This window comes from Chaetodon trifascialis, chromosome 24 (assembly GCF_039877785.1).
Source record: "Chaetodon trifascialis isolate fChaTrf1 chromosome 24, fChaTrf1.hap1, whole genome shotgun sequence".
NCBI lineage: Eukaryota > Metazoa > Chordata > Actinopteri > Chaetodontiformes > Chaetodontidae > Chaetodon > Chaetodon trifascialis.
In genome coordinates, this window is record NC_092079.1 from 4,406,213 (window position 1) to 4,420,373 (window position 14,161).

General features: G+C 43.5%; 1 protein-coding gene across 2 annotated transcripts; it reads right to left on the reverse strand.

Annotated features, from left to right (window-relative positions):
* Positions 1 to 3,584: 3,584 nt before the first annotated feature.
* LOC139327733 (SLIT and NTRK-like protein 5) lies at positions 3,585 to 13,246 on the reverse strand. Of its 2 annotated transcripts, none has more exons than XM_070957663.1 (3): positions 12,377 to 13,246; positions 4,697 to 10,632; positions 3,585 to 4,648 (listed from the first exon to the last, which is right to left on the reverse strand). In XM_070957663.1, the coding sequence occupies exon 2, from the start codon at positions 10,572 to 10,574 to the stop codon at positions 7,947 to 7,949; it is 2,628 nt and encodes an 875-aa protein (XP_070813764.1). In that variant the 5' UTR covers positions 10,575 to 10,632; positions 12,377 to 13,246; the 3' UTR covers positions 3,585 to 4,648; positions 4,697 to 7,946. The 2 variants fall into 2 exon arrangements, with proteins under 2 accessions (XP_070813764.1, XP_070813765.1); XM_070957664.1 differs by lacking the exon at positions 12,377 to 13,246 and adding an exon at positions 11,291 to 11,782.
* Between the last annotated feature and the right edge of the window lie 915 nt (positions 13,247 to 14,161).

Sequence of the window (14,161 nt, forward strand, 5' to 3'; positions counted from 1 at the left end):
AAGCTTATTCAAAGAGCCTGTGGAAAACAAGTCTCCCAGGTGTAGGACATCTGCAGAGGCTGGGGAAGGCATGAAAACAGCTTCAAAGAGGGTGATCTCAGGAAAGAAATTACAGAAGATGCACTATATTTTTGAAGCGACACAACTAGAGCTGACTGATGGGGCACGCCATTGATTTCACACACTCTGATGACAAAGAATGCCTGCATTAAAGTCCCAGGTCAGGGAGTTCAAAAGACAGAGGAGAATTGTCATGAAACATGATTTTGAGCAATCTTGTTTAAATCTCTGCTGCAAGTCCCTGACACATAGTAGTGCCGTATTAAATCTCCAGAATGCCGCTTTGATATCTGAAACATCTCAAACAACCTCCAAACTGGGAATAAAAATACTTTCCTTCCATATGTCCTAAATCCTGACAGCAAAGCTCCCCGACTCGACCTTGATTCTGTAACTTGAATTTCTCCAACAATAGCCCCCAAAACATGCATTTTTCATGCATTATCGACCGGTGATTTACCCATTTAGTCTCATTCAGTCTGCAATCTGATGACCCACATGAGGCGGGATGGGACGGGGCCGGATTCCAAGCATATACAGACATAGGAGCACAGTGCCTGGACAGGCTCTAGTTAAATGACTTGACACTCTGAAGGAAGCCATACATCAACCTGTTGTTTTTTTTGGCTGGGCGTCACCAGAATCGGCTGGGGAGTCAGTAATGCTATGGTTGCCATTTATCAAACGACAGGGTTACTGCGGCTCCGGATCAACGGGCGCAGCCGCCATAAACAAACAAACAAAACGGGAGGCCTGATGAATACAACCAGGCTGCCCGGTGGGAGCAGAGAAAGAGAGCAAGGTAGTGTGCTGCAGACAGAAAGCGAAACCCTGACAAAAAGAAAGACTAAATAAAAGATGAAACATACTGTATTATCTCCCTATCTCTCTTCCTCCATGTGCACACAGACACCGACATAAAGACACCCCTTCAACAGCTTTGATCATACACTGTATACAGTATCTCCTGCTGCGTTTCCAACCACATGCACACACGTCAGCTTATCCTTTTTTCTCACATGACATGGAAACAGTCCACAGTGCTGTGAATAGAGCATTATATAGATGGCATCCATACCTGACAGAATAATTGGTATCCATTTTGTAATTAGGATATCCGTCTCCGTATTAACTCCATTATCTGCTCTTCAAATTGGACTGGGAGGCGAAAAAAAAAATTTCTTGAACACTAACGGCAAAATGTCAGGTACATGAAATTGCCACCTTTCTCTCACATGATTACATTTACTATATGCAGTGGTGTGCATGAGACGTGCAAGCAGAACATTTTTGCAATCCTGCATTTGGATCAAATGGTGGAAGATCAAACATTTAAGCCCGCATCCGCGAGTATTTAAGTGCACATCTACATATCAAGACAAATGTCATCATTAATTTTCTTGATAATCATGAGATTATAACATTTTACTTCTTTTCTTTCAAGGGAAAAAAAAAAGGCAAAACATGTAGGAAAATAATGAGAGACTGGATCCAGGAGATGAAAATATTTCAGATCATGCTGTTTAGCTGACGTGTTTACTCTTTTGTGGACTTGTGCATGATAAGCATAGGTCCATAGGAAAAAAAAAAAAACACAGTCAAAGTCATCACTCTTTACAAACAAGATATACCCAGGTTATTTCCAGATATATATACATATAAAAAATCCCACAGATCAATTCAAAATCATATTTAGTTGTCACATTCTGTCAACATGTGTATCACAAGTGGGAAAAAATGTCTCCAGACCTAGAAAATAAACAGAATAAAAGCCAGCCACAGTGGGCATGTTTATTCGGCAGATGGCATTAGAGTCTCGATCCAGACTGTGCTTTTCAGTGCGGTGGATGGTTTCTTGAAGTGAATTCAGCACAGGCTGGACAGTGGGAGTGTTAAGTTCACAGCTGATAATGAATAGTCAAGTTGGGGAGCTAATGATGGAACAGATATTGGAACTGAAGGAGCTAATGGCCTCTAAGAGGAAAATTAATCATGATCCCAAATAAACAAAAGCTAATCATCGCAATCTTGCCTTATCTTGATCGGAAATACCTCCATGATTCATAAAGCGATAGTGCTTTCTACTGGGATTGAGTCCTTGACTGTCCCTGTGTGTGTTAACAGGTTCGCCATGACATTTCATGTTAAAAACACGTCATACATAATGCATTTTAACCATAAAACAATCCAGCGTCCTCTTGTAATGATTCACACCTTGGATTCAAACAAGACGGCAGGAGCAAACACATTAGTGGAGCATTACAGAGAATCTGCAAGCGTAAAAAGGAACGAAAAGTGATCAGTAATTATGGCAACATGGGGTAAGAGAGGAGGTGTTGTTGGGGATAAAAAATGCTTGAGTGCTGATGAACATTTGAGCATTTCTACATGCCTGAAGGAATTCCATTAACCACTCTGATTAAAGTAATCATTGGAGCCATCGGTGCCTGTCAGATGCCATCCCTGCCCTCTCAATTACCCAGATCTCCTTGAACTCAATTGCACACATCATCATGGGGACTGGATGGCAGGTAAGCAGTGAGGCTGCGCTGAAGATGAGGCATATCCAGCAAGGGGAGGGGGCAACGCTTGAGCATATGGAATACATCCACCCCCTCTATCTGTCTCACAATACAGAGGGTGGCCACATATTAGCCTAATTATAATTTACGCATATTGCTGCCATGTCAGGTGGCACAGTCCAAATGTGGGAGTGCACTGATTAAAAAAAAAAAAGCGTTCTTGCAAGTCATGCAGCAGATGGTTGAGGCTTGTCCCATCAAGAGAGTTCACACGGTGTCAGTTAAGCTGTCAGTCACAATAAGCTATATGCTGAACTGAATTTACATCTCGAGCTGCAGCTAACAACTAGCAGCTATTTTCATTGCCAATTCGTTTTGTCGAGAAATATATTATGTTTGTCATCATATAAGACACATAGACAGCAAATCCTGACATTTCAAAAGCTGCAACCAGCAAATGTTTGGCCCGTTTGCTTGGAAATGACTGTAGCTGACAGGAATTTGTTGATCCTACAATTGATTGAGCAACCAATTGTTTCATCTCCATTGACAGTCAAATACTATATAGTCATGTCAAATCAGTCCCTTACTCGATATGGCAATGCTGTTGCAGTTTTTTTGTACATTTTTCTCCATCATCAACCTGATTTCAGATTAAAAAAAAAAAACTAAGTAATTGGAATTAACAGTAATTTTTTGATAAATGATGCAAACAAGATTCTTGCCTTTTTGTACCTGTTTTTCCTAACATCATAAGAAACATCTTCGCAAACTATTCTGTGATCTAAAAGCTGCACAGAGCTGGATTATCAACTTGGCAAAGCAAGCAACTTTCCAGGGATCCAGACAATTAGGGGTGCCACAGGTCCAAGATTCACTGGCAGTTAATTTGGAATTTTCTGAACTGCAAATTTGTTTGCCACCCAATCAGAATGTAAACAGAAACAATAAGGGCCTTAAGGTGGCCACTTGTCTTGTGCAAAATCTAAATTGTGCACCTTAAATATTTCAGTTAATATGACCCCTACATGGTGCATATCCCTAGACACATTTATCTTTAATCAAATTACCACAAATAAACAGAGCAATATTCCAGCTGCACCTGCAACAGCACACAATGCAGAGACAGTGGGAGGGACAGTGGGTGATTGAGGGCCCTCTGAGCAGCGTTATCCAGCCCTTTGCATGTGTAGCATCAAGCTGATTTTATTTACCATAAACAGAAAATTCTGCCAACAGCATCTGACAAGTGATGCAACACAGTTTATAGCAAGTCACAGCGAAATCAAACACGGAAAATGTTAACTTAGCTGGATATTTCCAGGCCACTGTTGGAAAATAGTTGCTTCCAAGTTAAACTCAGTGTACTGAAAATAGCCGAGCGATGAGCCAACACGAGCAGCTTGGACGGGTTTCATGCACTGTACCATTCCACATTGATTAACTCTCAAATGGTGCGAAAGCAGAATGTGTGAGAGAATATTGAAACACAGACTGTCCATCACTGTCTCTCCCACCTCTTCATCTAAGAGAAGTTGGAGTATGTGTTGTGCCGTTCTGAGAACAAATGCAGACGCCGGTTTCTGAACTGCTGCCGTATGCGGACGTGCGAAGAGTGAGACTTCTGTGACAGCTACATCTGCACGTACATCACGCCGGGCGTTGCATCAGCCCCGCATCAGATTCCACACAATAGGTTGAGCCATAAATCAGGGGGGCTCTTGTGTAGCATGAGGCAACACAAACCGAGATATTTCACTTCAGAACTTGATTCCTTTTCCGAATACAGATGCAGAAATCTCACTCTTTGCTTTTTGGGAGTTCTTGAATAGTTTGAACTGCGGACTGCATAGCTACACACGTGCAGCTGCATCACAGCATTGTGAGTGATTGAGGGAACATCAGAGCTTCATCATACAAACCTTAAAAAAAAGGCTATAAATGGAATAATCCAGAAAGGTATCATGTACTCTTTGCCCTTCCTTGATGCTTCCATTTGTGCTAAGACCCATTGGCTGATTAAAAGCATTATTTCAACTGGCAAGCATCTCCCCCTCCCTCTCTCTCTGCACACACACACACACACACACACACACACACACACACACACACACACACACACACACACACACACACTCGAGCCTCCTGCAGTAGGATGCATCATGCACCCATTATTTTGGGACAGAGTGTTGGGTCATAACAGTGATAACCCTCCACGCTGGGAGTTTGGGTGGGAGGGATGTACATACACATAGATACAATATAACAAGCCCATTTGGAATGCATGAGTCAGTGATTATGTAATTGTGCTCAATGAGTTTTTGCACAGGAGTTCTGTGAATTTAGCAAAATCATCCTGAAAAATATTAAAGGGATTTTTTTTTTTAACAACATAAAAGAAAAAACAGTAGATTGTCATCTGGGCTACGTCATTGCGCTGACCAGGTTGGTTTATGAGCCTTTCTTGTCGCATCTCAGTAAACTATGAATGATCGCTCCGTGTTAGCATCAGGAAAATGAATAATAAAAAAAACAAATCCATGTCAGAAAAATGTCAACACTGAGCAATCCCACAGGCCACCAATGCTGGCCGACTGCATACACTTCTTGGCTATGATTCACATCCCCTGCTACATGTATGACACATCCACAGTTACACTCGGTTCCAGGACTCCTCATCTCCCAAATGGTGCCTTCTGTTCCCATTCTGGGCTTCTATGAAAAGATCCAACAAAAGAAGGACCCTGAGCAGCCCGGTTTCATTTTCCAGTTTTCTGTCATTGAGAAAAGGCAGCTGGCACCTCGCTGAAATTAAGTGAAAATGGCTGAAAAATACACTAACTTTCGCAGGTCTTCGCTGACAGAGGACACATGCAATTTGTTGCAGTAATTAGAAATTCAAAATCATCCAAATGAGAAACTAATGGACGTAAAGATTTTTTTCTTTTCTTTTTTTTTGCCTCCTCTGCAGAGAGAGCCCCTGCCTGTCAAAGTTCGGGAACACTGAATTCCTAAATGACGGTGCTCACTTCACACTGAAAATGGCTGCACTGTGCATCCTTTGCATTTTTATAGGCCTGCTTTGCATATTGGATATAAGTGGGTCAAGTGAACAGTAACATAAAGCCGAAATGAAATGAAATTATTGTTTTCATATCTGCTCCAACATACACATCCGCTCTGTGAATCACACAGGCTGTGCTCTCCTTTGGCTTCATGATGGTGCCCCCTCATACCGTCCAGCCAATCAAATCTTGCATGAAGCAGTGACATCACAGTTTGGTCACAGGCAGACGGTCACCCTGACCTGGACACAGACTGAACGTCTTGTCCGGCACCTTAGCTTGTTGAGCAAGTTTGGAGAAAAGTGCACTGCTGACGTCAGTCAGGCTAAATAGCTGCAGCATATTAAACAGCGTATGAGTGCACCTGCGAATGCCACTTTGGCTAGATGTTCGTGTGGTCCTTCCTCTTCAGTACCACTAACACGCTGTCTGCCCATGACATGTAAACTACAGCACACATTTGTTTACTTTGCCTCTCATTCCCTATGGTCTAACACCGGTACTCAGCCTGCCAGCTGCTGTCAATCAAACACAGACACTGATAAGCCCCTCCAGCTGCCTGAGACAGAAAGCAGCATTTTGATATTTTCCCAAACCACCTCTTTTCTTCCTTTATAATAACAAAAAAGTATTAGCGTTACATTTTAAAAACACGTTGACATTAGTTTTATCGACAAAAACGGATGTGATTTCTTTTAACAAAAATGAGTGCTTAAGAGTGACAAACCAAGCAGCAATTTCAACATATCTCATTCTAATTGTTTTTTAAGCAAAGGAAGATACCTAAAGGATGTTCACTCATGACGCAAACCAGGTCAAAGAATAGAAATAGACATGGTTGAGACACCAAAGCCCAGCAGCTGTAAGTCTTAATCAGTGTCAAAGTTTATGCGAATGACTTTGTCAGATTGCGAAAATAGCATTTAATTTCAAGTCACCTCCAATGATGTTTATTTAAATGACCAGCTCATCACTTGCCAGGCGGCAATGTGGGTGCTGTTGTCATGGGATAATTGCAAAGGGACAGCCTCAGATAATACTCATTGACTGAAAGCCATTGATTCTGATCCTTACTGAGTCACTCTCTGCCCCTTTGAGTGAGGCATATGTGCTGTATCTTTATTGTCTTTGACTGAGTGCACAGCACAGGCAATTCTTATCAGCCAATGCTTTGTGATTTGATAATAAAATAAAATAACTTCTAGCCCACTCTTTTGCAAAATCTCAGAAATTGTCAGAACCCCACCCAAATGGCCTTCTTCATATTATCGACAACCAGTCTTAGTTTCCTCATAAGCACATTATATGAACCTGACATCATGTTTATTTGATGACAATAACATAGTTTGGTCAATATAGTGCATTAAGTGCAAAGCAATCAAAACAAAGAAAACTGATAACGGATAGAGAATCTGCGAATGCTTGTATAAAAATAGGTGTTACATTGATTAAAATATCAGTATTACACAACATAATTAATACTTCAAATATCATTTCTGATTTTTGTTTTGACAACATATCAGTTCTACATATTAAGAATGAATACCCATATTCATTTTTAATATAATAATCTTCTTTATGAGAGCTCAGTGAAGGCTAATGTGCCTTCCAATTCCAAAAAGTGCAGAAAGCATACAAAGACACTTTTTTTTTTTCATCTTCTTCAAATGACGCAGTCTTTTTTGAACACTGGGGGTGTGCCACTTTCAAAAAAAGCCACTTTTACAATGCAGAGCTACAGTAAATGAAACTACAAACATAAGCCTTTCCAGAGGATCATGAAGTATGATGACACAGGTAATATTGATGTAGAATCAAAAGTTTTGAAAAGACATGGCAGATTATATCAATAAATACTTACTTACAGACTACAGCAGAAAATAGTCCTACACAGTTTTGATGATCTGCTGTACAGTGTTTTTGTCCAGGAGTGATTTTTATAAACATTTCTTTTCTGATTCACAATATACCTTATGTATGGTTATATTCCTGAAAATGAAGTTGGGTAAGATTTACCTGTACACTTACATTTTGTGTGTTATTCGATCTTCACCATAGAAAAATAGATTTTGCATCATCAGTTAAGTAGAGCAATTTTGTTCATCCGTGTTTCAGAAAGCTGTATCCATTCCTGTAATGTCATGTTTCAGAAATAAGAATAAGATTGTTCGGCACACCCCGTTTTAAACTCCTTTTGCTTTTGCTTGTTTGTGTTGTGCCAAGGCACCCTATAAACTGAGCCACTGTTTCAAAGAAGGTCAAGAGAGAAAATGCTTCATTACATTAATGATTCTGTTGCTCAGAACTGGCTAAAGGTGGTCTGTTTCTCAAGAACTTCGAGGTAATCGGGCTCGGACTGAAGTTTAGCTTTTAGCTCCAAATACTCATTTCTGTTGGGCTCAACATAAACAGTACTGGGTGCTGTGCCATAGAGCACTGTTTCTCTTATCCTCTCCGGATGCAAGAACTGCCGTCTGACATCAAAATTTGGGTTGTAGGTGTATGACACAGGCCCTGTGTACTTATACTCTAAATTGGCTCCTGCTGGGATGGATGCGATGGACTGATGGGGGGGCTGCTTATCGGGCTCAAGGATGCCTCTGAAGAAATGGTCTGCATCCTGGACAGGGGAGGGGTTCTCACGTGGCTCAATGGTGCTAACACTGTATGTAGGGCTCCTCATCGTACTGCTATCCCTCTCCTCATCCGGGGTACTCCTGTACGTGACCTTGAGCTCATGGAGGTCGCGGTAATCCTCCACTGTGTTTCCTTCTCGTGACCTATAAATGGGGTTTTTGCACATATGGCCCATGGGGTGGGGGATATACTCATAGACGTGACCGGCTGGGGCCTTGACTTTGGGGCCAGAGCGATTGCTGTAGAGGCTGTACTGCAGGTTAAAAGAGCTGACGTCTGAATTGTTGGTGCTCGTGCGGTCACTCTGTGACTTCTTGCGCTTTTTCATCACTACAACAAACAGCCCTGCGGCCACGAAGACGGACATGATGAATACAAGCAGGAGGCTGAGGATGAGGACAGAGAGGGGGACAGTGCTGCTGGGGGTATTGAACTTCTGCGGGGCATCTGTAGTGACGACCCTGTCGTCCATGGGCTCTTCCGTAGGGGTAGTTGGCGAGACGTAAGCATCAGAGTAGTCTGGGCAGAGCTGCTCCGACTGGATCGAGCGCAAGTCCAATCCTGTGTGGCGTCTGGGCGTCTCACACACGACCTCGTTAACCACAGTGCCTGCGCTGAGTTGCTCAAGCCATATCTTCATCCCCACTATGTCGCAGGAGCAGTCCCAGGGGTTTTCAAACAGATCTATCTGCACCAGCAGCTTCAGCTGATCTAAAACACCACTCACAGGCAGGTTTTGGAAATGGTTGTTACGCAGATTAAGCCTAGACAGGGAGAGGCTGGAAAAGATGCCCACAGGTAAGGTTTTCAGGAGGTTATTGTTGAGGAACAGCAGCTGGAGATTAGGGAGGTAGCGGAAAGTGCCCGCATCAACCTCCTTGATTTTGTTGTACTCTAAATAAAGATACTGCAAGTTCTGCAAACCAAAAAACATTTCTCCTGTAAGCCTGTCCATGAGATTACCATTTAAATACAGCCTACGCAGGTTGGTTAAATCCCCAAAAGCCCGGTCGTGAATCAGACTTATCCTGTTGTTTCCCAAGTGGAGCAAATCCAATCCAGTGGCATCGACAAAATCTGATCTCCGTACCACGGGGATGTAATTTCCAGTGAGATACATCTTTTTAGGATTGTATGGCTTGGGTTTTAGATCAGAAATGCTTTCAATCTTTCTCTCTTGACAGTTGACATTTAGCCCGATTTCAGATATCTGCAGGTTACACGTGCAGGCAGTGGGACAGTCCAAAGGCACAGGAGATTTGGTCTGAAAAGCAATGATGGGGCCATAGTTATAAGGGTTACCGCCTGGTATTCGGGAGGTGGGCTTTAACCTAGTTCTGTTAAACTGGCGTGTGCCCTTGGTAGGCCTAGAAGAGGACCTAAAAACAGCTGAGGAGGTGGCGGAGGCTGTGACAGCAGCAGGTGTGGTCTGGTAATATCCATTAGTGCTGCTAGGGGGTGCAGGCCTGACCGTGTCTTCTAGGGGTCTTCTTGGGCAGAGCTCTTGCTTGGACACCTCATCCAGGTCCCTTCCGTGGAGCCTGAAAGGTGTCTCACACACCACCTCTCCCACCAGAGCCGTGTAGGCTATACTCTCCAGCCAAGCCTTCAGAGCAATGAGCTCACAGGAACAATTCCACGGATTCTCCTCTAGTTGTAATTCCACAACTTTGTCCATGTGCTCCAGGAGGCCGATGTAGGGGAACATTTTTAACCGGTTCCCCCTCAGGTCCAAGTGCGTAAGGGGAACATTCCTGAAGATATTCGGGGGCATGGCAGAGAGCAGGTTGTCGTTCAAAATCATCACTGTCAGTTGGTGCAGTTTGCTCAAGGCGTTGGGCTCTATATTGGTGATGTAATTATAATCAATCTGTAGGTATTCCAAACTCTCCAGTCCTGCAAAGGTGTCATCCCTCAGAACTTCAATCTTGTTGTTATTCAGGTGCAACCTTTTTAATCCCTGGAGTCCGTTGAAGGCACCTGACTCTATCTCAGAGATATCATTGTTCCCCAAGTGCAGGATGGTCACCCCGGTGTAATTGATGAAATCATTGACTGACAGCTTCTTCAGGAGGTTCCCTGTCAGCAGGAGGTGGTACATGGAGAAATGGACCGGGCTGACCTCCGTCAGTCTGATGATCCCCCGGTTCTCGCAGCTCACCGTCAGGATCCCTTCCTTCTCCTCGCATGTACACAGGTTTCGACAGATCTCCCCATAATTGTCATACATCTCGATCAGCCTCAGAGATGATGCAATCAGAAGGATTATTTTTAGGATCCAGATATGCATTTTTCCTGGGAGAGGATGCCCCAGCTCACTCAAGTGCGGTACCAGTATGAGGTGTCATCTAAGGAGGAAAAAAAAAGCACGAATTCTGTTTTATACACCATGGAAAATACATGTGACACATGTGTAGTCTTTACCAAATGCATATACGTCAATCGCTGATGAGCAAGTCGAACAAACACACACAAGCAAAGACAAGTGGGCCTATTAATGTTTGTTCATTATGCAGATGTTTGATGTCCGTATGATCATTTTGGTGTTCAGGGTGCCAGAAAACAAGCGACCGGGATGAATATTTAATACATGCATACTTAAACGATAATATACAATCAAGTTGATAACACAACTACCCGCGGTGGATGGCCACTGCGCATTTTTGATAGCTCGCCCGAATTCCAATCCATCTTGGGAGGGAGGGAGAGAGAGAGAGAGAGAGAGAGAGAGAGAGAGAGAGGAAAAAAAAGCCTTCGCCATCCACCGTGTGCAGACTGATAGATCTGGTCATCTGCTAATTCAATCCCTTGAGCATTTCCACACATAAAAAACGGCTCACTGTCAAAATACCTCAAGCCACGTCGCTTCGGGTGACACATGATGTGGCATCTTGTTTGTTTTTGTTGTTGTTGTTTTTTTTCTTTTGTTTTTGGCGATGCAACCTTTGTGCCCAAACTCACATTAAAATCTCCAAGATGCAACTCCTATCTCCGAAACAGACTCACCCCGCATACGCGACGACTTGGCAACAGTGGGGAAACTGTCGGATTCCTGCTCTCCACCTCCGACCAAACAGCATGAGGACGGGGAATTTATGCTGTGATCAAAACGATCCAGGGTAAAAAAAAAATAAATAAATAAAAAATAAAAAGAATGCCACCGGCTCTCATAAACGAATCGGCTGAGAGAAGCAGGCAGTGTTCATCTTAAAATCCGGCCTGCGATAGAAAATGTGAATATCAGCCTAGAAGGCGACAGTCGCAGCCCTTCTTCTGCCCACGGGCGAAAAAAAGAAACGAGAGGAGTTGATCAAAGGCAAATAAGCAAGTGTTGTTGATCTCATAGCGGATCTCTGATCCAAATTGCATTTTGACGGGAGGGAGGTAAATAATTCTGTAATCAAGTATTCTGTATGGCATCTGCTATATAGAAGGTTACAGATTCTCCCCCTCTCCCTCTCCCTCTCTCTCTCTCTCTTTCTCCTTCTCTCTCTCGCCACAGAAGCGTGAGCGCGCGTGCACGCACGCACACGCACGCACACACACACGTTTGGTCTGTTTGCGCTCCTTAAAAGAACACAAAAGCCTACACATCGAGCCAGTAAATCTCCCCAAATATGCGCATTTTTAACATGCAAGCTTCCACTGCGTGGTCGCTGGATCTGAGCGGTGCACCCACTTTCACCTCATTCCATTAATTTTTTTCTCTTACGTTTGAGTTTTTTTTTTTTTAATTATTATTTTCGCCATAACCTTAAGAAATATCCACCTACTCTGGATATAAAATAGATAACTTGCAAACCAGTGCGTCGATCTTCGCCGGGTGTCCCTGTGCAGAGGCAGTGTGGGCTGTTATTTGGCATGAATAAAACTGTGATGATCTATGTGAGCATCGAAATGCAGGCTCTGCGCTTGCTTTTGCCACAGCAGCCGCAGACACCTTTGCTCAACAGCATCTTAAATCCGGATCAACTTCAGCAAGGCGAGAAACAGAGATTTCAGCACCATGGACAGATCCCCCCAAAAAATGTTAAAGCTGTGACGCCTGAGCGCAGACAGGCAGCAGAGGGGGAGAAAAGGGAAAAATCTTACCGTTCTGATCCCGGTGAACGCCAAAGCATCCCGAAAATCACGGCTGTGCCCCTTCTTTTTTCTCCAACCTCAGTGCAAACATGGATTTCGTGATGTCCGCCCTTCCGTCGGCTGTCAAAAAGGTGAAAAAAAAAATCCTTAAAGTCAAGTCTCGGCGTTTAGCTCCATAAACCAGGCATCGACGAGCACATACACAGTCTCATTCAGGCCAATAACGTGACAGCCAGCGCGGCAAAACGGGATCCTGTCTTCTTCCAGCGGCGAATGAAATTAGCAGCATCATCTCGGAAAAAGAGCCAAAACCAAAGTTCGAACATGGTGAAGAAAAGGGGAGCGAATAAAAACTCGTTAATCCCACATCAGGCGAGACTTGCCGCATGCATTTTAACTGTGACTTTCATCCATGCGCACTGACGAAGCGGAGGAGAGAGGCACGAATGCCCTCGTCTGCTGCCAGTGGTGCGGCTTGTACCAGTTTATGTATAGATCTGCCCAAGGTCTCTTTATTTCAATTGCCAGACCGTCCAAATCGACCGGAGATCAGCGGATATGTTCCTCCAGCTTTTGCCTCCGATGCAAGAATCCGATCCCCCCTGTTCTCCAGTCCTGCATTGGTCACAAGATATCCTATGTATATACACAAGCTTTATCTTCCCACCAACGTTTCAACTAGTGGAACTTGATCTTGGTTGGTGCAAACCAGCGCATCCCCTACAGCGATGGACATATTATGAAACAATTACCATAGTATGTCTGCCGAAATCACTCGCAAAAATGCATAAATCCCCCCCATCTCAGGACTGTCACAGCGCGCAAATGAAAAGCATTTTAATGCGTGCAATACTCTTTAAGGGGGTATGGTAATGTGGAGGAGGAGGGGTGGTTGGGTGGGGGGAGATGGGGCTGAAAAAAGGAAAAGGGAGGCTGGAAGAAGACCCGTAGAGGGCAGCACAATGATGAAAAAGGCATCTTGGCAGGTTTGCGTTTCCAGGCTGCACTTTGTAAGTCAGTGTATTTTAATTCAGCAGCAACAAACCATTTGATTTGTCACTCAGAGCTTTAGCTATTTTCCACCAAGCCGGGCATCTTATTTCCATGCTTTTGAAAGTCACAACCGGACACTTTCTTTTATTATCATAACGCCAACATACTTTGGATTCTTCTCAGCAAGCTTTTGATTTCCTTAGAGCCTGACACTCATCCTGGATTCATCATGTCCCTTCATTATTCGGTCTGGAAAGATATTCCTTGAGACAGCTTTCAAATGATTGCAGAACGCTCGACACCGCTGGAACATATTTTCTTATTAGCAGCATATTGTTTACGCCCTCCTTCTCAGTGAGGTGAGGCTTCATCCAACTCAGAATCCTCTGAATTGACAGGCTTGGTCTGTACTCGCTCATAAAGTGACACTTTCTTCATGGAAATAACCTTTAACCCATTTTTTAACTCAGTGGAGGGGATATTAAAGTTGCATCAGACAAATAAGGTCAATTCATTTGGACACCTCGAATCTCTTTCTGGATGCTTACAAGTACATGGACTAAGCCTATAGTCCCAGAAAACACAAATTTACCAGAGATCTGCATTGAAAGAAATGAATGTAGTGCAGGATTAGGCTTAATCCAGTTTTGCACCAAATACTTGAGCCTACTAATGCTGCCATGTTGCTGTAAGCGCTCTGTATTTTACCAAATCATGGCTTATTTGCCCCTTGTTGAAAGAGCAAATCAAGTCAAAGCCACAGCTGCCCTCTTACCCTCTTGCTGTGGGACAAGAAAGTTT

Coding starts and splice junctions, on each gene's coding strand:
- LOC139327733 (XM_070957663.1), bottom strand. CDS start 10,574: ATGCATATCTGGATCCTAAAAATAATCCTTCTGATTGCATCATCTCTG.